This window comes from Mercenaria mercenaria, chromosome 8 (assembly GCF_021730395.1).
Source record: "Mercenaria mercenaria strain notata chromosome 8, MADL_Memer_1, whole genome shotgun sequence".
Taxonomy (NCBI): Eukaryota; Metazoa; Mollusca; class Bivalvia; order Venerida; family Veneridae; genus Mercenaria; species Mercenaria mercenaria.
Window position 1 is genome coordinate 16,702,400 of NC_069368.1, and position 27,464 is coordinate 16,729,863.

The following is a 27,464-nucleotide window of genomic DNA, read 5'->3' on the forward strand; positions in this document are numbered from 1 at the left end:
TAAAATGAAATCTAAAACTTTATTAAGATAAAACTTGTATCACAGATTAACATGAAAGATTAAACAAGTTCAGAAAATAACATATACACAAGCTGAAATCAAAGACATACAGATAACAAACTGGAATGTACTGAAGTCTGCTGAATCATCAAAAACAAGTGAAATGCAATGCTTAAGAATGAACGATTGCTGAAGACAAGTGTCGTTCATAAAGTCGTTTGATCAAAAGCTTTTTTTCTTCTGGTTTAAATGAATTTAGGCAACCTATATGCAGAGGTTTGTAAAATAAATCAACTGTCTTTTGATATAAATGACGACATCCGTTGTTACAGAGACGAAATATTTATTCGAATTTAGAATGTATGTCGCCACTAGGTAGAACAGTCACAGAGATACTTGAAGGTAGCCAATCAGATTTAAGCAACATTTTATGACATTTTTCAAAATGATTCTTATTACAATTTTTCTTTTGATATCTTATAAGATTTTACAATAACATCCATTTAATATAAAAGTATTTAGAATGTGGACTTTTTCTTTTAATTTTGATAAAATTTCACTTTTACGTTTGCATTGAATATTTCAGGTTAAATGTCACTAATTCAATCATATAAAAAAAAACGACAACTTTTTATCATTCGTTACGCGAAGTATGTATATCAAATTTATACTGATGCTTAATACCGCTATCTTGGTTGGACAACCAGGATTTTAAAATGAACCCAATGCAAATGTAACATGTATAACACAAAATATGAGTTAATGATAAGTTGTTAAAGTTTAAAATAAACTTACTGATTGGCGAAAATCTGATTAACCATCTATAAAACCGTCTTGTTTTGTTTGTGTTAATAAGGCGCGGGGTAATTTGTGTCCTTTTTGTGTAATAAAGACTTCATTTAATTCCATATCGTTTTTAACAGAAAAGCAACAGCTAATTGGATAAGAAACATTACAAATGCCGGAGAGGCAGTCGTCAGCGGTTTTTCACGTGATGTTGACAATTCATTTACGACGGGCCATTTCATCTTTGAACAGTCCTAAATATGTTTCCAAGAAACCAATTAGGACACGGTAAAAGGCATCTCAAACATATAAACCATGACCAGCTGGGGGTTGTGAGAGAAATTTTGGTATTTGAAGTAGCGACCTAATAACTGGTAATTACGTAAACGCACGCAAGGTATGTAGGGGATGTTTAAAAATAAATTACGCCAGAAAATACAAATACTTTATATATTTTGGTATATTTGATTTGGGCAAATTTAGTATAGATTTATAGTAATTGTTTTCAATCTTCATGATACAGTATATACTTTTGAATATGACTAATGAAATTTAGAGGAAGAGTTTAATCACTTGAAAATTTAGACCGTATTACAACAAACAAGGCGATGGTCATTATGACATCAATCATTCTCTCCACGCAGTTTCTAATTAAGATGTTTAAACAATAGCTATGCTCAATTGTGTACCCTGGTCGATTTACATTCGTTTCAGTCAGGCTAGTTGCGCGCGCATTAATTTGGCACACCTGCGGGACATGCCTAATAGCCCGGCGCATTTCGGTGTATCGAACACGTGGTCGGGATAGCCCGGTGTGGTGTAAAACGAGCCTATCTAATATGTGGCTCGCCACGTTAAAAGAATCATATTTTTAATGATTCTACCGGACTGAGAAACGGCTTTCGTATGTATATGGTTGCACTTCTTTCTATTAAGAAATCAATCGAGAGTATTTCCAGATTCAGGTTGCAACTGAAGATCAAGATTAGGGCAGCTGTAAATGTAGGCACAAAAAATGCGTATACTAGTTCTCTCTTAAACAGAAACAAAGTTCCAAGAAGTGTCAACAATTTTAGCAACACTTAATGTGTTCCTATATTATAACGTTGAAACGCACCACATGAAACTCGTTCATCATGCCGTTGTTATTTATAAAAACTGAACCATTGCTCCAGAGATTTCAGAATATTAATTGGCAATTTCATTAATTGCTTTCATAATCAATTATTTTTCAATATATGAAACAACATTCAAACTTCAAAACTACCAGAAGTCAATAAGTTGTTCATGATATGCAAATATAAAAATTAAACAACTTTGACAAGGCTCTATTACCAACGGTTATTTAACAGAAAGTGTATTGTCCAGGCTACTTACGCATGTTTGTCATTAAAAAGTGCCAAATTAGTAAAATAGATAACAGTCAGGCTATGCACTATGACTATTAATCCTATAAAAATGTATTTACTTTAAAGTGTCAAATATTTACATAACACAAGTTCTCATTGCATTCAAATTATAAGACAATTCCATAAACAAACCTTACAGACGAAACATTTTACGTATATGGTTCGTAAAGCAAACAGCTAAATCGATAAAACGTTTGGACATCAGCAGGATAGTATTTACTATTTTCATAAAATAGAACTCGGGGACAATTAACATCAACAGCAAAATGTTAGAATGATAAAGCACTTCTTTCTAAAGGTCTTCTTCACTTTTGTCAACGATGCCAAGTTTTTGTCCTACCCATGTGCATTTCGCAATGATTTCGTCTTGCATGAGAGCGAAACACATTGACAAGATCGCCATTCCTGAAGAAAAAAAAAACAAATATGGATTCAGAATCAGATGAAAGACATTGGCAAAATTGCCGTTATCATGCAATAGGAGCTTCAACGGCCACTGAACTTTACCGCCATTCAAATCATATGCGTCGGCAGAATTGCAGAGTTATCTCATGTGAGCAAACAGCGAAGGGCTATCGTTCTTACCAGATTCCCACCTGTGTGCCAAATAAGGTACAGGAAGGTAGGTAGAGTCCTCTTACAAAAAAATACCAACATAATCTACTTGCACGATGTACTAAACCAAACGGGCTTGACTGTATGTACAAGGGGAGATCATTCAAGACAGAATGATATTGCGTATGAGACTTTGAGATCAAGCCGACTCTATTTCAAAAGTAATAATGAGAGTTGGATGCGTGTTGTTTACGAGATTGCCAGTTAAGTTCGTTTTAGGCGAAAATGCTTGAGAAACAATAATTGTTGCCTACGTATTGAGCTGCTGATCGTTGTCCTTGTTCAATTCTGTGTGTGAGGGACTTCTGCCATGGGTTCCAGACGGGATAACAGTATTCAAACTGGGTAGACAAAGGTGTTGTGTGTCATTTCTTTTATCTTTCTATTGTATGTTTTGACATTTCTTTTGATGAATGTAAGTGATATGTTACTTAAATAACTTGCAGCTTCTGGTGTTTAGAGAATTTTGTTATGAAGTCTAAATTTCCGACTGATTGGTTTCTTCTTTCAAGTTATTCTCATTTATTAACTCTTATTTAGATTGTCATCCGACCTGGGTTTTTTTTTGCCAAGGCTTCTGTGAAGCGGAGATCAGTGTGTAGGTCTGAGAATCAAGGGATGACACGCTGGTGTCATCTGCAAATCTCGATTGACTTTTGACTTTAAGAGGTAATTGATTTGGTAAGAAAGAGGCTGGAACCCATAACCGAGAACCCCAGAGTTAGGGACAAGGAATTCATCCGAGGAGGAGAAGTCTACAAGCAATCTTTCCTTGACAAACTATTTGATTATCTGGAGTCGCAATGGGTGTTCATAGGACAGGTATAGGATGTATTAACAAAATTGCAATTGATGGTTATAAAGGTATCTTTAAAGCGATGTAACTTTGCATGCGGGAATCAAAATATTTTGCGCTGCATTTTCAGAATGTTTCGTACAGTAAGATCATCTATGTAGACACACACTTACTGTGTATCATTAACTTTGTAAAACTGACATATAAGCTACTATTATATCAGAACAAACTTAGTATGTCTTAATACTGACTAAGAGCAGAACATTTACGAAATGGCCGGTACCAAGCAAAATGTTAATGCAAGGTCAAGTTCTGAATTTTTCTTTCACGAGAACGCACTGCAATCATAAATGTGTAACACTTGATTTAGATACTGTATAATTTGTTCATTGAAGTAGATCAAAAAGTATTTTGCACATTTCTTTACCCCTCATAAACAGACTCAATCAAACAAAGTCTGTTGTTTGCGTTCTGTGCTTGCTTCCATAGGATCTTTTCACAGATTCTATTTTAGAAGGGCGAAATTTATTTATTAAAAGCTTTATTAATGCGAATGGTACATTAACCCGTGGTGCAATACTATATATTCAATGTCAAAGAAACACTATTATCACTTAGAATAGAATAGTGTCCATACCACCTGCATAAACAAATGTTTTATAAAGTCATTTTGAAGTAACATATATTAATTCTACTTATATAATAAATGAGTACTAGAAATAGCTCAATTCAATGAACATAAGATGCTTACCAAAGAGCACATAGATAGCCCCGAGGATAAGTTGAGCTGACGCTTGTGGGTTGTCAAAGTCTGTACCAGGAACGACGTCTCCAAATCCAATGGTGCTCAATGTGACAAAGCAGAAATATGCCGACTGTAAGTTATCCCAGCCCTCCCACAATCCAAACAAAACCGCTCCTCCAAAAATGTAACCTGTAAACATTGTAAAATAACATCGTGATACTTGATAGAATATTTTATCTTACTGTTTATATCTTAATTTATATTCTATTTGTTTCACATGTAACATAACCAAGTATTAATATGCTGCCTAAATGTGAAAAATGCAATTTTACTGTGAATTAAATGGTAGTTGCACGCTTATTGTGTTCCTATACTTCAAAGCATTTTTCGAAATAGTATGTTTTATCCTCTTCAATCTTACTTAACTGCGAGTGCAAAATTTTAATACAGGAAAGTACATGTACATTTTTGTTTCAAAAGCACTATGCTGAAGGATATATGTTTCACATCGTCAATTAAACGAATTCAATAAAGTGAATGTGAAAATATACAAAAGCAATATCAGCTGAAACATCAAAATTTCTCCTTTATTTATGTATTATATCTATTATCTGTTATATACCAAGTCAATTCGACCAACGTCTCCTGTACTTAAAACGGCTTTATTACACTACTTAAATACCAAAATTATGTTGTGATTTTATTTCACTCCAACAATGTCGGACATGTGATTGATATTTTAAAGTAAAATTTGAGAACAATCTTCGACAGCTGCTCTTTGTTCCTTATAATACATTATAGATTCAGAAAAAGGTTATTTCAGGGGGAAAAAAAACAATATAACATTACGCTACAAAATATGAAACTAAAGTGGAATATAAATATGCTACTATGAGAAGGAGTTCTACAAAAAAAGTATTTTGTTCGATGATCTTACTGTTCTTCCATTTTTATTGTAGTTTTTTCAAAGTTTGACAGAAGTGTCAAATATCATAGAATTTATTTGTTTCAATAAAAACTAACATACGTTTAGTTTAAGTAATTGGTATGAAACTTTACCGGGATAATAGCTTAAAAGAAAATTGGAGACACACTATAATAGGCTATATCGGTTATAGATACAGACTGTTTCATTTTATGAAACTACGCGTATATTGTATTGACTGGCTGCGTTAACTATTCAAATATTTTTTTATATATTTGAACTTCATATTGAAATAAAACGCAATGAAAATTTAGCAGCATGATCAGTGTTTTCATCTAAATTACCTATCTAATCACTCACTTCATCCCCAATAACACACACAAATCATTTTTTTTACAAAATCAATAAAAACACATAACACTTTACCTGCAATGACAACCATTGTCACTGTTAGCGGCACTGTCACCTTCTTCTCATCAATATCATCATCTTCATCATCACTATCATCATCCAGTATCATCGGTTGGTTCCTTATTGCCTGGTTCCTGTTTGCTAGTTCCGCTTTGTTCAATGTCTTAATATCCAAAGGAACAACCTTTGGTTTTGTAGAATCGTCCTTGAATTTAAAATAAACATGTTATAAGGTATGCATGATTTTTAGATTTGCTACAAACGTGAAACTCGTACGAGTCCACCAATTTTAGAATCCTTACAATCACTGTAAAATGCTAGCGTCTGGTCACAGTACCTACGCGTCCCGTACGATCTTTAGAGGATGCAATCGTAGGGCATCCGTACGGACATCGCAGACTAGTCGTGCGGAGCTCGCAGGGAGGCCGGCAGTACCTCGTACGGTGCACGCGAGCTCGTACGGCGCTCACACGGCACTCGTACGGTGTCCGCACGGTGTCCTTGCGACAAGGACAAATCAGTTCGGCGGCGTGTGAAAAATTTGCATTTACAATCGGAGGATATCTGTACGGACAGCGCAGACAAGTCGTACGGAACTCGCAAAGAGTCCGGCCGTACCTCGTGTCCGTTGGCTCGTACGGCGCTCGTACGGTGTCTATACGGTCTCCCTGTAACAAGAATAAACTAGTTTTGCGACGTCTGAACAAATGTCCTTTGGTAGCCACTCAGCTGATCGTAACACCCTGCGAGCCCCGTGCGGACATCGCACGTTCTCCGTACGGTGTCCTTAATATCGTACGGTCATCGTTCATTGATCGTGCGAGTCCCCTACGATAGTCGTGCGAGCATCAGCAAGCCTCGCAGTTTTCCAAATCCGTGCGATACCCGTACGAGCTCCTCCGGGGCCCGTGCGGTTCCCGTACGGGGCTCTTGCGAGCTGCTCCGGACTTCGAAAATCTCTACGAGCTAGTAAAGAACTCAGGCGCTCGTTGAAACATTTTCACCGAGTTCCCGAGTCCTCTACGAGTTCAAAAAATCCGCACGACGGTCGTATGAATCAACGATGTCCGTGCGGACGCCGGACGAGTTTGCCAAAATTCGACTGAAAACCTACTCGTACGGAGCTCGTAGCGTTCTTGTGACCAGGGTATTAGCAATAAATTTGTTTCAACTCACTTTTTTTAGCATTGGAAGCCTTATCAACAATTGATTGAGTGCTTCTATGCATGTTTTTTGCAACTTTTCGTTATGTATATTTAATAAGAAATCAGAAAATAAGCTTTACTGACTAGTAATAACAAAGCTCTAATAAAATTGCTGATAAACGCTGTACGGGAATTTCAAATGCCTCTGACGCAAGATGTTAATGACTTTGTGTTACATAAGATGTTAATGACTTTGTGTTACGTAAGCTGTTAAAGACATTTTGTTGAGAGCTGTACTTATAATTAAATATATTTTTCAGACCAAAATGTTGAACAATTTATTTCTGTTTATCAAGCTTATGAAATTAGTTGCCATTAAATGTCGTAGCCATTGATATGCACATCGTGTAACATGTTTCAATAGCTACAGGTCTTTTTTACAAATAAAGTAACGAAGTGGAAAAGATGGTAATTAATTTCAGGTCACATCATTAAATTTCCAAACCTGTGATTTTGACGGTAGTTTGTGAAATTCTGTATTCATTGGTGCTTGTGCGTTTGGGATAATTTTGGTGCGATCGTTCCATGCAGAGTCGGGTTCTTGTGATGTCGGTTTTATCTGAACAACCTTTCAAAAACAAGTATAGCTTTAGTTTACACGAATTGATACCAGCTTGGTAAACAGACTTCGAAATAAATGCCGGTGCCTGTAAATCGCTTTAGAATTTATATTTCATTAAGATAAAAAAATAGTATTGTTGCTACAGTTGCCTCACTATAAATGTATATGACGCATTATGAAAAAATTAACTAAGCAAAACTAATCTGATTACCTATGAATAAATAATACACTTAATTACAACTTTAATATGATGTATATGTGCTATACCAAACAGCGTCTAGAAAAATATCAATTTTAGACACTTTCCTGAGAAATGCTGATGACAGGAAACAAAATTACATATATCAAATGAATGTAAGATTTCTAGAACACATAGCCATTTTACTGCAACTGGCAACAACAAAAAACATATTACCTTGTTCTTCGATTTCCTCTTGCAGCAGCCACAACAACATATCTTGGCATATATGAATCTAAATATGTCTGCTAGGATGTCACCTATATTCGCGAGGCATAACAACATCAGAGGTATGCCTAACACTGAGTAAGCGATACACACTAACCGTCCCCAGAATGTCTTTGGTGCAATATGACCATACCCTGTAAGTTATAAATACAGTTTTTGTATTATAAGTGTTATTTCAAATGATGCACTGGTCCATATTCATATAGCATTTTTCTTTTGTTGCTTAACGTGCAACAGTGAGAGAACCTAAGATATGGTTATTGTTCAGCTTTTTTGGTAGCGGACTACCCCAGGTTCACTCCGGGAATTCCTTGACGATCTGAGCAATACTCAAACAAACAGAGATAAAGTTTCAAGTGATTCGGAAACAATGGGACACCTGCTCTAGCGACCTATACAAATCAGGTACAGAACTCCCCGCCCAATCATTTCATTAACTGAAATTATGATAACGTTTAGGCTGCAAATCATGACAGTTAAGTTTTAAAATTTTCATATTTTTCTTTTGTTCTGTTAAAAAGTCTATTATAAAGTGCGGTTTCTGGTAAAGTTCAGTAAGTGTATAAGTTATTGTATCTACAAACAAAAACATATAGCAAAACCTTGATATTATGTTAAAACTTATCATTAAATCTGGAACTCTTCTAGTTCCAGAATATAAACATCCGTCCATGTGCAACCACTGAATTTACAGAAATTCAAATAAAGGAAACTGGATGGAAAGCTTTTTAAAGAAGCATTTTAGTTCGCATTTCGATTTAATTTAATGCAATACTAATTCAACGTGTTGATGATATTAATTGGCACTGGCGCATCGATACAAAATTAAATTACAATACATTTTAGGATTGCCTTCATGCATCAGTTGAAATCAATCTTTCACAAGCAATGTCTTTGTATACATATACACTTTAGAATAGTTTATTTTATCAATATACTAGGCATTTTAAGGTACTCTGAAAGTAAGACCAAATATGTATGAACAAAAGCAGTTTTAATGTGATATACTGGACCGAAAAGTGCAGCTGAACATATTTCAGAGGAGTTAAGCAAGCACAATATTTCGATTTGGCATTTAATATAGAATGTACTATACATTTTGTATAGTGTTTTAAATAATTTTAGAATATTACAGAATCCAGGCATATACATTGTTTAGATGCGCATTGCAGCTTTTGGTGTAAACACACAAAAAAATAATTTATTTCCAATTTGGTTTAGACTGGCATCAGTCGTTAGAGTCCATTAAAATAAATATCTCTGTCATAAAATCCTCTTAAATAGCACTTTCTGAGAAATATTACAATATCTCTTATCTCTGTCTAGAGAGAAAATGTTTTTCTGAGAAAATATCAGTATCAGTATGAAGAAAGAATAAACCTTATTACAGATTACTTGATCTCATCAGACTTTGTAGATAGATAAAAATGTATCTGTCAAACGTGAGCTTCAGGTAAAAGTAGTTCATGACACATTGGAGGAGGGGGATTATTGACGTGTAAACTTTTTGAATAGTGTTGTAAACAAGATGTATTTGCGATAATGGTCGCCTTGTTTATCTCATTATGTTAGGGGTACCGAGTACTCGTAGTTTAGTCCAATAGAATTTAATCAAAGATAATCATCATTACCCTACGGATAACAAGTTTGTTTATAACGATTTTCAGTTAAATACAGATATGGGGATAAACCTAAATCTAGAACACTTCATTCATTTGTTTAAGTCTAATCCATATACATGTACAATTAGTTGCATAAATTGTAACCGCCAAATTGTAATTGGTGGACCGGTGGTCTAGTGGTAACACGCTTGACTGTCAATCCAGAGGTCCGGGGTTCGAATCCCGGTCCAGGCACTGGAAATTTCTGAGATGCTCTTGAGTGTTTCCCACCTAACTAGAGGCATGTAATGGTTCTTCCCAGGAAAGACGGCTTCGCGTGTATCGGTGCTATACACCGGGCATGTTAAAGAACCAGACTGTCTATTCGAAAAGAGCTAGACTAAGTTAGCCGGACATGTCTGTATCTGAAAAGTTCTCTCTGTCTGTTCCGGGGGCTTTATCTCACTCTGTCCCTATGGTCAGATCGCTCTGAGTCTGTACTAGTAGAGGATGATTTCGCACCATGTGTGGCTGCAGTATATGTAAAGCGCCTTTGAACGCGTATATCATGAAAAGGGCGCTATATAAATCTGGTATAATAATCATAATAATAATAAATTAAATTATACAATACATTTTAAAATACACTAATTGTTTATAATGGCCATGCTTTTTAAGAATTACATTAAGACTACCGGTAATGTACATACATAAAACCTACAATTCACAGACATTGCTGATAAATTTATTAACTATGTGAGTCCACTGTTAATGTAAAAAAAAACAATTTAAAACTTTGTCATACTACATTATTGTCCCTTCTCTTGAGAAGGAACACTTAGAATTGGTAAGTCACACTTGACTGAGCAACTGACCTCGCAAACTGTTGTCATCAATCAAACTCCGTGACCTTAGAAATAACCTCTGAAGTTAAAATTATTCTTTCCTAATTGAGGCGACTCACTGGCTGAACGCGCCCCGCGGATTTCATATTACTAAACCCGAGGATGGAAAAGTGGCGTTGTTGAAACATGCCAAACATCTCATTTGTCACAAAGGTTAACATATGTCGTTACCTTCAAATGCATGATCAATATGTGAAAACAGACCTCACTGCGACCCTCTCATTGTGCGCAACATTCATGAATCGAATGCTCGGATGTCACATTCAGGAGATTTAGGACAGATACTACTAAATTATAGCCATGCATTACTTGATCAAAGACCACTAAGTTTGTTTTGTGCGAGGATATAGAATGTTAACGCATTAAAGTCACTACATTAGGATGTTAAACAGAAAAAAATAAAGCGAATATATGTCAATATGGTGGAATGGTCTTGTCCTTGCGTCCAATCCTGGGGTTCCACACACTGGTGGCCGATTTTTAAAACAGGCGTTGCAACCGGAAGTTTACCAGATAAGCATTATATATTTATATAGATATGCTTTAGCAGGAACATTTGCTATGCTTAAACTTGTTTCTAGTATATGTACTACTTAATTGGCAATACAGATCTTGTTATTTTGGAGAGAAAAGGGATGTTCTCTGATAAGGTGATATTCAAAACATGATGCCACAGTAAATAATGTATATTATCATATTCCAGTTGGATGTATTTTATACAAGACATTAATGTCATATGAGAATTGCCAAGTAAACCTCTTGCCAAGTAAACAAAATAAAAGAAATATGCAGATATCAAAATCCCTCAATTATTTTGAACGAAATAAAACATAACACAGAAGTTGAAGAGATTTTCACCACAAACAACACGCTTTGTTTTGTTTTAAGGGCATATTCATTTTATGTATCTAGTGTTATATTTATCTTTCGGGTATATTGGAATAACCAGTGTATTTTTTTTCAATATGTAATCGATACATGCATTAAGGCGCATATCTTCATTTGTGCTGGCACTTGTTCCTAAAAGCTTTACCAAAAGGACATAGATATTAGAAGACATTTTGCAGAATTATCTTTGTCGCCCTGGTTATTGATTCCTGTAGCGTTATGTTTTCTACATGCCGCGTAGATTAATCTGATTAATATTTACCAGCAGTAGTAATTTATCGCACCACGCAAGCGACATCCTGTTTTGTGTTACATTTGAAAAGGGATTATTCAAGTCACTGAATTATTCCAGGACTTAATGTAGAATTTCATTTGATCAGGTGATTATTAGTCAATAAACTTATCACATTTATTAGAGGTGTTGTGAGTGTTGTGACCACCTGCAGCACACTGCCATGACGTCTCTAACTTCTCGGTTTGTAACAATCAATGGAATTCAATCTTGCAGCGCTACATTTATGTAAAACTCACCTATTGTCGTGATAACTGTCACGGAAAACATTAATGCTCCAGGCCAAGACCATTCGTGAACAGGGCAGTTTGGCTCGCCGTAGCAGTCGCAGTTCCGTCCGTCATACCCTATAGCCAGGGAGTTGTTCCGAAAGGTCTGTTAGAAGAAACAATAATAATAGAGAACCTTACAATAAAGCTGAACTGTATGGAAACACTACTCTCTGAGTTTGGAATGAAAACATAACAAACTGTACGATACAGAATGAAGGTGACGAAAGATCAACGGTGAACATCAGCTGAACTCTAATTATAGACATAATCCCGATTTCTCATTTATAAGGAGAGAACAGTAAATGCATATTTTAGAAAGAATCTAAAGACGATTTGCAATCATTAAATTGCAAACAAAAAGAACTGCAGATATTTCTTCCGAATTCAGCTGAAGTGTTTCAATCAGTTGTAAATACATGATATGTAATCTGTACACGTCTTATCCAGTAAACTTAAGTTCTATTCTCTTTTTACAGTTTAATTTTCATTTACTTCAGCTAAGATTTTAGACTTACCTGTAGAATGGATGTCATTTGTATCATCATTGCATCAGTGTTGAGATTGTTTTCAAGTATAACCTTCTTCAGGTTCTCCAAAGTTTTCTCCTGCATCGGATTGTATTCCCTCCGAGATTCAAAACACACCTCTTCTTCGTTTGTCTTCTCAAGGTGTTCAAATATGAAACCTCCAGCTACACAGTACAGTACCACCATGGCACATAGTCCAATGTGAGAAAACATGAACTTCCAGAACATTTTGCAGCAACCATCTCGGCCCTTTTCATCATCTGCGTCAGCCCCCATATCTATTTCTGTATTTGTCCCCGTCCTTTTTCAGCAAGTTTAAGCTCGTTTAGATTCCTGGATATAGTGAAATAGTATTTTGTTTACGTTTCATTTCTATAAAACTACGAACAGTTATGAAATTGCTGGATGGTTCAAGGTATGTGTGGTTGAGAAGACATGTTCGAATCTTTAACATTCTGCAAACATTCTTTCGTCCAAAAGCCAAACTACCTACTTGATACCTTCGGTAACGATTAATGGTCTCATGACGTGGTCATAAAAATAGAATTTTCAAATTGCTTTAATTTATAAATGAAAATCTTGCATAAGTTTTTAAGCATATCACGTGACAATTTAAATCAACAGCCTGATGTTTTGGCTTAAGGAATAAGTTTCATTGACACATATCTAGAAATGGTGTTTGCCATCTGCAGTTTCATTGAAAAGCTGTATACTTTCCTAATCAGTTAAAGGGGCATATTTCGAGTTTTGGGGTTTTTCAAAACATTTTAAAGAATAACACCTGTAGAACTACATGATTCAGTGTGTCCTATGTATTATCCATGGCAGGCAATTGGAATATCAATCCAGCATGGACTAAGGGGCCTCTGACCTGTTACGTTGGGCCCTTAATTCTTATTCTCTTGTAGATCTGCCCTCTATAGTACATCGCCTATTTATCAAAGCGCGATGGTAGGGCGGTAGGATAGTATGATGGTAAGATGGCGATGGTAAGATGGCGATAGTACGATGATATACTGCCATCCTACTACCCTAATATCGTTATCCTTCCATCGCTTTCCTATCATCTTACTATCCTACCATCTTACCATTGCGTTAAGCATTACATATATTGATAAAGATTTAGTGCCTACAACAGAAATGAAATATAACTACGTATAAACTCAAGTAAAAACATGTAGTAACGGAAGCAGAGTTACATTAATTTAAATTAAGATTTTCAGTCGGTTGATTCTTACAGAATATTGGTTTGTTAATCCTACCATCGCCCATCGCCTAATTATCAATGGTAGGATAGCAGGATATAGTACGATAGTAGGATGGAGTTGAATGGTGGGAAAGTAGGATGGCACGATGACAGGATAGTACGCTGCTGTTGATAGGACAGTAGGATGATAGAATATCGGTGATATTTTTGTAGGATAGCGATAGTAGGATGACAATATTTCATTCTATCATATCCTACCGTCACCTATTCTATCATCCTGCTGTCCTAACATCCTGTTATCCTACTTTCCTGTCATTGCGCTTGGGCAATTAGATTCCGTAGTAGTACATAGGTGTAAGATTCCTTAAATATATTTAAATGAGCATATCTGATTTAGCACGTGTGTTCGGGATGACTATTTATATTGTCCTGTTACTTAAAAACATGTTGATGACTAAAAGTGAGATATTGAGCACATTTAACCAGTTTGTATAACTAGTAACATTAAAGAAACGGAAGCGTCACGGAATAACTGTATGCTTTTGTATTTCTATGATGGTAATTATACATGATTTGCATTAAAAAGTTAAGAAATAGAGATTTGTAGTTAAAAACTGACAGTGACACATATTAGGCCAAGACAATGTGTTTAATGTCTAAGTATTTTGTCGAATGAATGTAGCAGTGTGCAAAGCATTTGATGTATTGAGTTTAGACCACGTTTTGTGATATCTATTTATCTATTTTTTAAAGCCGTATTGAAAATGGACTGCCTGAATAAGTTTGCAGATGAAGTTGTAAAATCCCATCAATTCAGAGAGGGCCTAAATTGTCCACTTGTCATCCTGTAGCGTCGCTGTATTATTCCAGTATTATCCGAATGATTTTCACAAAGTTCATGCGGGAGGAAAAAGTAGGTCTTAGGTTGTAATGGGTCTTTAAGAAGTATGGTTTTCAGGCGCAATAGAGATAAGTCTATCAGGTAGAGGACGGTTTCTGACGACAATCTTTTCTTGTGTGTAAAAAACACTTCAGCCATTATTATGTAAGAATTTCTTCTTATTTTGTGTTCAGCTGTAGAAAGGAACCACTTCAAAAGATTTTAATATCCCTAATACAGAGTTCTTAGGGTAGATCTGATAGATATGGATGAAACGAAAGTAGCTATCCCATGTTTGATTGATCTGTGGAAGAATGGTTTTGTGTAAAGTAGCTGTTTCAGTCAAAGTCGAAGTAGAAAGATATTTCTTGGATGTTTAAGTAACAACAATATGCTTGTTATGTTGATTTTGACTTGTAAAGTTTTGTTTGATTCAGCTCCCCGGCAGTGTTAAATGTGCTGCTGGTTTTACAATTGTGATTTTTTTTTACTGAGTGTCACTTACAAAGATTTAAAACTGGCGAATTTTTCTATCTATGCAGCTCAGAAAGTAGTCTGACTACTGACAAAAATAATCATTTTATTTATTCTGACTTGATATTTCCTAGCTCTGATTAGCATACGTTCAGAGAAGAAAAGGGGCATAATTATATAAAAAAGGAAGTATCTTCTATGATCTGAATACAGACTACCCAAACCGCGCACGGTGAAACCGAAATAGATACGTAAATAAAACGGAGAGTTCATTTACTAGTATCAATACATTATAAATACATGACAATGTAACTACAATAATACTTTGATTTGTTCAGTGTAAAATGCATTTAGGCGGGACTACTTACAGCAGACGTGATGCTAGACACCAGACGCACAAAAGGTTAAGGGAAAACTATTTTGTGTCTATTTTTGTTTATGTGATAATTGTGTTTGATTGGTCAAATACCTTTACAACCTACACTGTTATAAAGACTGTCGAAAAAGTTTGAATGGCAGTGTTTAAAGTAGGGTGAATGACAAAATATAACACTATTAACCATTGTTAATAAAATCAGAATTTTCTTAGACTGGTGACCATCGTCTGTCTCTACGCGCCCTTTGAAAGTTGCGCATACCTTCTCATATAAAAGGAGTAAATATGGTAAAAATACAATTTAGTATATTTGTATAAATACATACACTTTACTATTCTAAGAATATGCATATATAAAATTATATAAATCATTTAAAGAAAAAGAAAGCTTTAACGTTAAACTATATTTACCTCTAATTATGAATTAAACAATCCAGTCGTCAAATAATGAATAAAAGGTAGTCAAATAAGTTACAGTTTTAAACATTTATGCACATTGCAAAAATAAATGTAATTCTACAGTTGTATCGTATTTTATTCACATATTCTTGCCAGGAAATTCAAACCGCTTTCAGTAATTATTTCTATATCAGTATGTCAAAAGACCCACACTTTACAGAAAAGAGTTGCAGAAATCAATAAGTTTTCTATTTGAATGAACATCCATTAAAAATTTATTGTTAAAGTTAAAACCGAAGCAGCGCCACATTGATTGTTCTTACGTCGGTCGATATCCTAACAATGATCTGCGTTCCCCCGTTCCACCGGGTAAGTATTGAAATTTTCATAGTTCTATCCAAAGCTAATAAAATTCAATAGCAGGCAATCGATTCCGAGTACAACATTTGTTTGTTTAAATAATTCCACCTTATTGATTTGAGAAGCAGGCCAATAAATAACGGCAGGGGTCCTGTCGACGATTACGGTAGTCAAATGTGCTCCTATTTATATATTTTTAATGCTACTTCAGTAGTGAAAGCTGATCAGGATATTTATTTACAGCCTCATCATATGTTTCATATAACATATTTCATTCACAAAAAGTCATGACTCCTTACGCTTTATTCATTATACGTGTAAGGTTGTTCCCTTGTTTTATTTTTAACAGTATATCATCTATATAACGGCGCTTAGCAACTTACATATTTCCCACTATAACACATAAGAAAGAGAGCATAACTAAAGTTTTTCTGTCAAACCTGCACAGACAACACTTGCCAAACACATTAAACCAACTTACCTAACAGAAATAAAAAAGTATAGAATAAAAACGAATCATCTATACAGATCACCTCACGTAATGGAAGTTTGAATTATTGATGAAAGTTTTTTACAATAACATATGTAAAAATAACAATAATATGATACATTGATAACAACTGAAACAATATATTAGATGTTAGTTTGAAATATTGGTAAGGTTTACGTATTCTACTAGCACCTGTATAATTTTCCCCATTTGCAGCCGAACAAGAAAGCCGTTCAAACAATTCGTATTAGAAATGGCGGTAACGCACGATATACTGCCAGGTAAAGAATAAAATATTGAATCCCAGGGGAATATAAATAAGACCAAGTATTAATATAATGAACTTTATGATTTATCGATAGGGAGAACTATGTTTTCAATTGTTGCATGGCATCAGGACGACAAGCGTCAATGGGTAATCAATACATAGACTTTTCAAGTATTGATATAGCAGGTGATAATAAAACATTGAAAGCATAGACTGCACTAAAGCGAAATAATAGCAGACTTGCTTTAACTGAGGTTATGAAAACCTTGAGTTCGATTCTCGGGCGGGAGCTGCATTCGATTTTATTAAATGTCACAAATGCTGTTTTGTAGTGATGTATGGCGACAGTAAGAAGTCTCCCTGAAGTTGACTTCAGTGTTGTTCTAGTTCTTTTTGATCATTTAGTCTTCTCAATATCTGTGTACTAGAATTTCAGACGGTGCTAGGCGGTAACGGGTATTGCACTTTTTATTACCTCTTATGAACAATCTCGGCCAAAACAGTGTCTTCTATTATTTTTTCTTGGCTTCATTCTTCTTACAGATTCCATTAAGAAACGTAACTGTTGTAATTATCGGCAGTATTTCTTTTATTTGAAAATACATTTTGGAAATGCAGCTGTGACAGGAATGTTAAAAATAGATTGAATTATTCCTAAGTTATATACATGTACCTGATTACAAGATGTTTAAAATTTGTTTTCTACATTGTGTCGCCAAACTGAAATGATACCTTTGATGGTGCTTCAGCCCCATGTGGTTCTGGGACGATCTATGTATGAAAAGAATTGGAACCACTGCCTTACCCATGCACGATCGTAAGAGGCGACTAATAGGGTCTTAACACTTGGTTTTGCTGTAACTCTGTGATTCCAGCAGGTATGCAAATTTTGATTCCATACCTCATGTTTTTATTTCGATGTAAATGAGATGTGGAACCAAAATTAGTAGTCCTGTTTGGCGCCATATAACCTATACTGCGTTGGTGCGCCGTAAAACCCAAATAAATAAATAAATAAATAATAAATTGATGATGCTTCTCAATGGAAGGCTTTAGCTACATCGTGCACCTGAACTGAATTTTTATATTACATGGTGCATCTAAATCGAATGTCTAATTTACATAATGCCTCAAGTTTAAAATACTTTTCTTTGATCGTTGACGATTGCAATTTAGATATTTCGTCAAAACTACCTTTGGAGAATATAAATTACGTATTACATAATCTTATATCCATATATGGCCAAACGAGCTGAATCTGCCGACAGACGTTGCTGAAACAATGATGTCATACACAGGAATAATTTTGAGCGACTACGTTTTCCAGTAAATCGACGTCTGCAAACACCACATGAGAACATGTTGGAATGTACACAAAATACGAAATTAGCAAGAAATGTTCCCTGTTATTTTCAGAATATCAGTACAGTGGAACAGAAGACCTGAAATAATGCGTAACACGGATAAAATGGCGACCACAGAGCCACGGAAAATGCGAGGTGACGTTTATACGTAGCCGTTTAAATCAAACATAGCGCAAGACAAGCAGTACAAAAATCTCTTTCTGACTATTTGTCTCCAAACTTCAAAGCTTTTCTTCAAGTATTTAATAAACAGTTCAATCTAGTAGATACATATGGTTGCGCTATTCAGTCTCTTACCAGAGAAGGGCGTCAAACATCTTTTCGGTTATGTTGTTCTTTGGGTTACTACTACTTATCACTGTTTTGATAGAAAATTAACAAACTAAAGGTATGTTTTTCTTGAAAAATGGCGAAACCGAACACTGAAGAAAATTCCGTAGCTCCTGCGTTACTACATTTTGCATTCGCTGTTCCTGTAGCTCCTGTGTTACCGGTCAGCTCGGTCATGAATCGCCTTATATCCGTCTTTCAAGAAATTTAAAGTGGCATTATGCGCATCTTACAGCACGTAGTGTGTTTTTGGTGAATGTTTTATAAAAGCAAGTTTTCGGTTGCTGTGCATTTAAATGTGTTTAATTAACAATAATGCCGCATAAGTATTTGAAAGTGATGCTTTAGAAATGAAGAAATCGGACTTATAAAAAATAGTTCATTTCTTCAGTCGTGTACGCAATGATCTCCCTTACCTATAAGTAGAGATTTCTGAGGTTGAAGGGAAGCAACTCATGCAAGCAGTTTGACTTTTCTTAAAAAGACTGCCCCAGTCAAAATAAGAAAAGTCATATTTAAAAAGTTATTATTTCGTAATGGTAACAGGAAGAGTTTGGTATACTGGGTTAAAAACTATAATTTCCTCCAACCTTTTTACACACATATCTATTTGTGCTGTATTTTTGTTTGAAAAAATGCGTATAATTCCACTTTAATTCATCATTTGTATCAAAAACATGTAACAGGACTGTGTCAGTAATATCACGGAAGTGTTGATATAGTATTTTTGCCGAAAAATATACTGGAAATAATGCTTTTTAGTGTACCGTGGCATTGTGTACCTGTTATTTTCGCATGGCTTTCCAAAGTAATTGAGAAAAGTGCTTAGATTTGCTGGAAAAAGAATAGCAACGAGTATTCCGCAATGTTCGGGGCACATCTTGCGCTGTATGCTGTCCTTGGCAATAATTTCTAAATAATAGAAAAAGACAATCTTCTTACCTAAAATCACCAATACCGCTCCATTTTATCTGAGATCATACGTTACTGATCCGGTTTTTAGACGCGGCGTTATCAGACAAACATGACCCATCGAGTGTGAAGAAAAATCGTAAATGTGCTTTAAGGCAGCAATTATAATCAATACATGTAGTTTACATTATTTGTTATTAATTATCCGATTAATAAATTCAGTATGCAGCCCGATGAAAATTTGAATAGTGGCACGACAATAACCAAGGGTGTTCCGGATGTAAACATGATTTGCATATCAGTATCAATTTTTTAACGAAATTTAACTTTTTCTATTCCATACAGAGAGGGTACAGATGTTAGTAAGCCTTCAGTTTTTAGAAGACATATAAACGAATCGAAAATATACAATTATTATGAAAATAAATCAAAACAATGAAATATTTTTTCGTCTACCGCTGATCAAATTCAATTGGTGCTTTCAATTTTGGAACAAGATGGTGGCTTGGCAAATGTAAACATTCGGTGTAAAAAAAAAATGAAGCGACATTTCCTGGATAATAATGGATTGTAAATTAAATTTACCTTGCAGAACTAAAGCAAAGGTATTTCTTTTCATCTAGGTACAATTAACCAACTTTTTAATGTTTGAAAAATTGAATATATGCTATATTCCTTTGACAGTATCCGTTAGACGTCAAGAAAAACGTTGATAGTTAAAATGTAAAATGTCAGAATATTGAATGTTGGACGTCAAATGGCAAATTTTCGCGTCTAATTATTTGGACTACATTGGCTTCGTGCCACGCTCTGTCATATTTCAACCAAAGATGAAATGATGCCAAGAACACATTGCTTCCCGGGTAGATCTAGATCATTAAGTAAATTACATGCCATTGTTCATATGTGAGAAATACGTTAAATTTGATAATTGCGTCAGTCAGAAACGATTATGGGGAAACAAATGTCACGACTAAACAGCCATTCAGAATTAAGCTTCCAAAAATAAAATACTTCACCTGGCGGGGATAACTTTTATTTACACGGAAAATGGTGGAAGTAAGAGTGAGGTTAGGTGCACCATACAGGGGCGGATACAGGATTTGGTGTTAGGGGGAACGCAAAATATTTGTAGTAGAGCAACGGCATGCCCCCGCGTAAAATTTTGAAAACAATATGGATCCATGTAGAGTAAGATTGGGTAAATCCGACACCTTCAAAATACCGACAAATTTGCGTTTTTCCGTTATTACTTAATTTCTGAGCCAATTCACTTCAAACATGGGTTACTTTATCGTTTGATTCTTTTATAGTGTAACTGTCTGTTGGATAAATGTCTTTTCCTGAAATCTACAAAGCTTTTTCAGTTTTCTAAAAAAAAAGCAATTTCTTTCTTCTTCCTAATACCGACACTTTAATGGCACGGTAAAATATCTTAAAATTCTACCCTAAAACAGAGTACAATTATGAAAGCCTAGTTTTTAATAACAAAACAAATTCTATATGTACCTTTAATGACATTCAGCTCAGTAATAGTGCTAGAGGAAAATCTGATTCTTACGAGCTTTAAAGATTATGATAATGAAATATACTAGAGTGGTTACAAATGTAGCTGGGTTTTATAGAGCTTTGCGTGAGTCAGTTGTAGCGAAATCAATGTAACATGAAAGTTTTGACAATAAAGTATACAAATTGTGCCTTATCTCTGTATCTAGAAACAAAAAAAATAAGTGAATTTGCTATATTAATGGACATATAGGAAAAACTGCCTATGGTCTGGTTTATATTTCTTATTTTTCTGTTTACAACCAGAACATAGGTTAACTTTAGTAATAATTGCAAGACAAATTTGATATTATATTTAAAAAAACTAATGCAACTTATCTATAAACTTATAAAAACTTAATTTACACTTCTTAATGGTGTCGGTAATAGGAGAGCGGGTGTCGATATTATGGCAAATTGAAAATTTTAAAGGACTTGACTACATTTGTTAAAATAGTTCTCATTGGTCAATTTGCAAAACTACTGAAGTTGCACATCATTTTTCAACCAATGAAATCCGGTTTTATTAAAGGTCCATTACTAAGGGAAAGTGAGTTGGCAATTTTTTTCATAGCCAGTGCATAGACTTCTGCAAGACACTAAATAATGAAGATTGGCAGGTCAAAATTTACAGAAGGTCTTTGGAACTCAAAGAAATGTATGTGTATCATGTTGAAATTTCAATGAATCGACAGAATGACCCCCCAGGTCTTTTTAACTTTCTTCATACTTCATAGAAAAATAATTGTACATATACTGCGATTTATTTCGAATTTCTACATACCAACTTTCATTTTCCGATAAAATGAAATAGTTTCTGTGCTTTTTAAAAGAAATTAAAATGTTCACTTTCCTTAGTATTGGACCTTTAAAAGATAAATTTCAATTGCAAAATAAATTGCCCTGACATCCACTATGTTCGTTCTTTCTTAAGGTGTCGATAATAGGGCAGTTTACTCTAGTGCATTCTATGCGTTCTAAGGTACTTTATTTGGTATTGAAAAATGACAGGTTTTGTGACAAAATCAATCCAAATAACATGCAAATAATAGTCCATGTTTTATGACTTGTCAGACTTATTCTTGAGTAAGTATCTCGGAATGGAATTTCGTAGCCCGATTTCTGAGGATTTTTATGGGGAGGGGTTACCAAGGGCTATCAACATTGAGATAGTAAAGAGCGTTATAGGAGCTTATGCAAACTTTGTCGGATTTTTATTGTGCGATCATAGCGATCGAGAAAAAATGCATATTTTAAATTTAATTTTTCACCCAGAGCAAAAAAAAACAAATTACCAATGCGAGTGTAGCGAGCGAGAAAAAAATGCATATTTTATATTTTTTGCCCGGAACAAAAGACAAATTACCTATGCGAGCGTAACGAGCGAGAAAAAATGCATAGCCTATTTTACATGTTTCACTCAGAACAAAAAGATCTTGAACTTACGCAGAGTATGCGAGCGAGAAAAAATGCATATTTAATATTTTTCACCCAGAACAAGAGATAAATTATACTACTTATTCGAGCGTAGCGAGCGAGAAAAAATGCATATTTTGCACTTTTTTCACCCAGAACAAAAGACAAATTACCTCTGCTCCGGCGATTTTAGGGGTGCGCCCCACCCTCCCCCACAGTAGTGATTTTGTCACTGACCGGTCCAAGGCGGTGCCCCACTGTGTTCCTTTCTTTGTTCGTTTTGTCCTAGAGTGTGTTTGCTTTGTGTGACAAGGTCGTATATGGCGTCCGCGTGCTGGGTTGGCGTTTGTGGATGCTGTGCTTTTGGAACGTGGCTTTCAGTGTTGGATATTTATCCATGCTTTTTTCCATAATTTATTTATTTTATAGCTAGATCTACATCTTTAAGGAATGTTATTATCTTGTTCACTTTCGTTTTGCCGATCGCCTTTTCATAAGAGTTACTCCCCTTATGTTTTTGAACGTTTCAATGTACAACTACAAAGCAAGGGCAAGGGACCAACATTGAAAACAAAGTCAAATTATGTTCGCAAGGCAAATGCCAGGTAGGAGAAGCTTTTCTAAATTTTAAGTAGATCTATTTGTGATAACTTAAACGTACGTGATCTAGACTAGATCTAGAATCTTTTGATCGGCTGTTTAGTTGTGACATTCGCTACGATCGTTTCTGATTGACGTAGATCTAATTGTAAATTTTGTCAACGTTTAAATTAAAAATCTAGATCTATATTTCCTAGGATTGTAGATCTATAATGACATGTAAATAATCTACCCAGAAACTAGATGATGTAGGTCTATTCCACAGGTGCCAGACACATAACCAAATATTTTACTTAATAGACCTATATATGTATATAATAGACTTAAGGTCCCCAACGGAACAAAAACATCGTGCTGAACAAACAAGAACACTGCTGCAAGAATCGATCAGATCATGGTTTTCTCTTTGTGGTCGCCACTTGAAAGCATCAATCCAAGCGTTAACACTTTTTATTTCATTAAAATCCCTCAAATAGCAAAGAAATGATGAAAAGTTTCACTAAATACCGCGATTGTCAATCCATGTCGTTTTCGACGTCCATTCTATACATGTATACAAACACGATTTCTGATCGATTCCTACGAAATAAACGAGAAACGGCTAAAACTTCCACATACTTCCAATAAATGAACTCTTTTCCTGTCAATCTGCGAAGTATTAACTGAACAAAAGCCCTCTACAAACATTATTCATCTGAAAATATCACCCGTGGAAGCAAAGCTCAAGTAATGCTCGCCATTTTGATTCTGAAGTGACAGGAAAATGATGCGAAGAAATAGTGTTATACGATTGGTCAATAATGAAACAGGTAAATAATGACAATGGTTTTAACCAATCAAGTCCTAGCATAATATTAAGTGCAGAACAGTATACATGGGGCTAAAATAACTGTCACAAATTAAATAACTTCGTACTCTTTAGATGAATTATGTTTGTAGAGGGCTTTTGTTCAGATAAGACTTCGCAGATTGACAGAAAAAGAGTTCATTTATTGAAAGTATGTGGAAGTTTTAGCCGTTTCTCGTTTATTTCGTAGGAATCGATCAGAAATCGTGTTTGTATACATGTATAGAATGGACGTCGAAAACGACATGGATTGACAATCGCGGTATTTAGTGAAACTTTTCATCATTTCTTTGCTATTTGAGGGATTTTAATGAAATAAAAAGTGTTAACTCTTGGATTGATGCTTTCAAGTGGCGACCACAAAGAGAAAACCATGATCTGATCGATTCTTGCAGCAGTGTTCTTGTTTGTTCAGCATGATGTTTTTGTTCCGTTGGGGACCTTAAGTCTATTATATACATATATAGGTCTATTAAGTAAAATATTTGGTTATGTGTCTGGCACCTGTGGTCTATTCAATGGGTGTTGTTTGCATGCAGATATTTGGCCATTTCGGATAGGCCTACTGTATGGATAGATTTATCTTTTTTGGTTGGAAATTGACAAGACTCAAGAGCGTGGTGAAATGCAGCACTACAGTCTAAGTAATTAGATTTACCTTTTCAATTAATGTAGATCTATAGATCTAGTTAATGGTTGCTGGATTTTTTGGGGGGTTGATGTTTTGTTATCATAGACTATTATTCAAATTATGTCATACAATATATGACGTCACTAAAATATCTCGTGCCATGAGCGGCACGATGTGTGAGCTTTTACGCGTAGCTAGCCTCAAAACAATATTGTATTTAGATTCTATCTTTTTAAGAATTATAAAGAATAAAGGCAAACATTAATTTGTTAAAAGGTAACGCCTTATATTTGTAATTTTGTTGATTGTAATTAGCAGCAGGCTTTTGTGGATCATCCAAAATGCATGGCAAATTTTGTCAGTTAAAATATATCGTGACCGTACATTTTCAGTCATTAATTACATTGAACTTGCATCATGTCACCAAGACCGAACGGTCATTAAAACTAGCGAGCACGGACTGACACGGAAATAAATGCTTAATTACAGGGGAAATGTTAATTCAGTATTCAATTCAATTCAATATATTTATTGCATTAAACATGTTACACACATTTATAGTAACACAATACATTAAATACAATAGAAGATATGGATTTCTTAATCAAACAATACATTTTTTTGCAAAAGAGCATAGATATTTGTGGATATTGAGAAAAAGCTTCCTAGTTTCGTGTCAGATTGGCATAATATAGATCTATAATTTTACTCAAGTTCTGTATAATTTTCCGATTAGTCACTGTTATTAAGTTGATAAACTTTTGTTTGGTGGGCCAAGTATAATAATAACGTTTTAAATATTTTACTCTAAGATCTCTAAATCTAGGACAAATTAGAAGAAAAAGATATTCATTTTCGATTATTCCATTGTTACAATATGTATAAATTCTTTCGTTCCTTGGTACATTGGTGTAACGCCCGCGTTCTATTGCTAAGTCATGGGATGATGTCCGGAATTTCGTAAATGATATTCTGAATTTAGGCTCTTGTATAATGTCAAGATATTTTTCACTTTAAATTCATGCTTAAATAAACAATACGTTTCAACACGAGGAGAGTTATTAATTGATGAATATCATTGTTGGTTATACATATCTATTATTCTTTGTTTTATTGTATTGAAATTAATAAGCATATGATATTAAACTGGTTTTGCCAAATGTAGGTTAAACCGTGGTCATCGAGGATAGTTTTAACTTTATGAGCCCAATTACTGCCGTTGTAAGTGTCACCGTTCTTCAACATATTGTATACTTTAGATAATATTTACTGATTGTCTAGAGTTAGTAATTTTATCCAGTATTTAATTAAAAGTATTTTTCTCTGAATAATCATTGGTGTTCTTCCTAATTCTCCATAAAGAGCATCTACGTTTGTGGAGCGTTTTACACAGGATTTTTCTATAAAATTTATCATGTACAGTCTCAACGTCCGGTCCGGCATGGTGGCCCCACACCTCAGCGCAATAATTAAGGGTTGGCGACACAAGGGTATCAAATAAGTATATTTTTTGAGAAACTGGTAGGTCCAACTGGTTATAGACTGTAAATAAATTATGAAGCGAGAATTGAGCATGTTGTGCGATATGTTGCTGCGTGCGATTGCAATTACCGTTTTTAAACAAATGAACGCCAAGATACTTAAATGACTGAACAATTTCAATAAGTGAGTTATAAATGTAAAAATCAAACGATGTACGACGACCATTTTCAAATATCATTATTTTCGTTTATTTAGCCGAAGTCCCTATGCATTGCAATAAGTTTCAACATCATTTAACAACGACGGTAACGTTTTGGGGTCATGAGCAAATATGGCCCTGTCGTCAGCAAATAATAGCAAAAATAGTTTTATATCTTCAATACTAACAATTCCATTTATATTACTGTTTATGTTTTCTAAAATAACATTTAAGAAGAAAAGACACAAGATGCTGCTTGCAGGATCTCCCTGTTTTACCCCGATATATGAGGTTATAGGACCTGAATTCATAGATTTATACCGGATAACAGACTTCACAACTAGATACATCGATTTAATAGCTGTAACGAGTTTTGTGCTTACGTTTGATGTTATTAATTTTTGCCATAACATTACTCGATCAATCCGGTCGAACATGTTTCCCAGTCTAAAAAAGCAACATAAAGTTTCTTTTTCATACCATAGATAGAGTATTTGATATAATAGCATGGAGGACACATATACAATCATTAGTTGATATCGATTTTTGAAATCCATATTGGTTATCTATCAGTACTGAATTTTCGGCTGCCCATTTTGTCAACCTAGTAATTCGCATTTTAGAGTAGATTTTAGACAAAATATTATTTAATGTAATTCCACAAAAGTTTTTAGCTTCGTGCGCTCCACCTTTAAAAATTGGTACTATAATACTTTGTTGCCAACTTTGTGGGAAAACACCATCAGTGAATAGTTTGTTATACATTTTAAGCAGGAAATGGGACATTATATCAAATGAGTGTTTAAATACCTCAGCTATCAGATGATCAGTACCTGGGTTTTTCGAATTATTTTGAGAGAAACTGCATCTTTTAATTCCGATTCTGTAAATAAACTATCTAATCTATTATTCTGTATCCTATCATGTTGTTGTTCATTAGTATTTGAGCCGTGCCATGAGAAAACCAACATAGTGGGTTTGCGACCAGCATAGATCCAGACCAGCCTGCGCATCCGCGCAGTCTGGCCAGGATCCATGCTGTTCGCTAACAGTTTCTCCAATTCCAATAGGCTTTAAAAGCGAACAGCATGGAGCCTGACCAGACTGCGCGGATGCGCAGGCTGGTCTGGATCCATGCTGGTCGCACACCCACTATGTTGGTTTTCTCATGGCACGGCTCATTTGTAGTAGGTGTAGGTGGCGCTCCATATAACTCATTAAAGTGCGTGTACATATCGTCTTTAGTAAGATTGTTTGGGTCCCTATTATTTTGTCTATA

The 27,464-nt window shown here is 34.9% G+C and overlaps 2 protein-coding genes across 4 annotated transcripts in view; one reads left to right on the forward strand and one right to left on the reverse strand.

Moving 5' to 3' along the window:
* Window positions 1-23,979, reverse strand: LOC123522972 (TWiK family of potassium channels protein 7-like). 3 transcript variants are annotated; one of them, XM_053549456.1, is made up of 8 exons: window positions 23,645-23,979; window positions 12,394-12,738; window positions 11,846-11,981; window positions 7,870-8,054; window positions 7,338-7,460; window positions 5,703-5,892; window positions 4,358-4,540; window positions 1-2,600 (listed from the first exon to the last, which is right to left on the reverse strand). In XM_053549456.1, the coding sequence occupies exons 2-8, from the start codon at window positions 12,679-12,681 to the stop codon at window positions 2,488-2,490; spliced, it is 1,218 nt and encodes a 405-aa protein (XP_053405431.1). In that variant the 5' UTR covers window positions 12,682-12,738; window positions 23,645-23,979; the 3' UTR covers window positions 1-2,487. The 3 variants fall into 3 exon arrangements, with proteins under 3 accessions (XP_053405431.1, XP_045156458.1, XP_045156457.1); XM_045300523.2 differs by lacking the exon at window positions 23,645-23,979 and adding an exon at window positions 19,496-19,602; XM_045300522.2 differs by lacking the exon at window positions 23,645-23,979 and adding an exon at window positions 15,754-16,099.
* Window positions 23,010-27,464, forward strand: part of LOC123522971 (shiftless antiviral inhibitor of ribosomal frameshifting protein homolog) — a 21,462-nt gene continuing 17,007 nt past the window's right edge. The window contains exon 1 of the mRNA XM_045300521.2: window positions 23,010-23,031. Coding sequence (XP_045156456.2) covers window positions 23,010-23,031 — 22 coding nt within the window. The remainder of the gene's footprint in view (window positions 23,032-27,464) is intronic.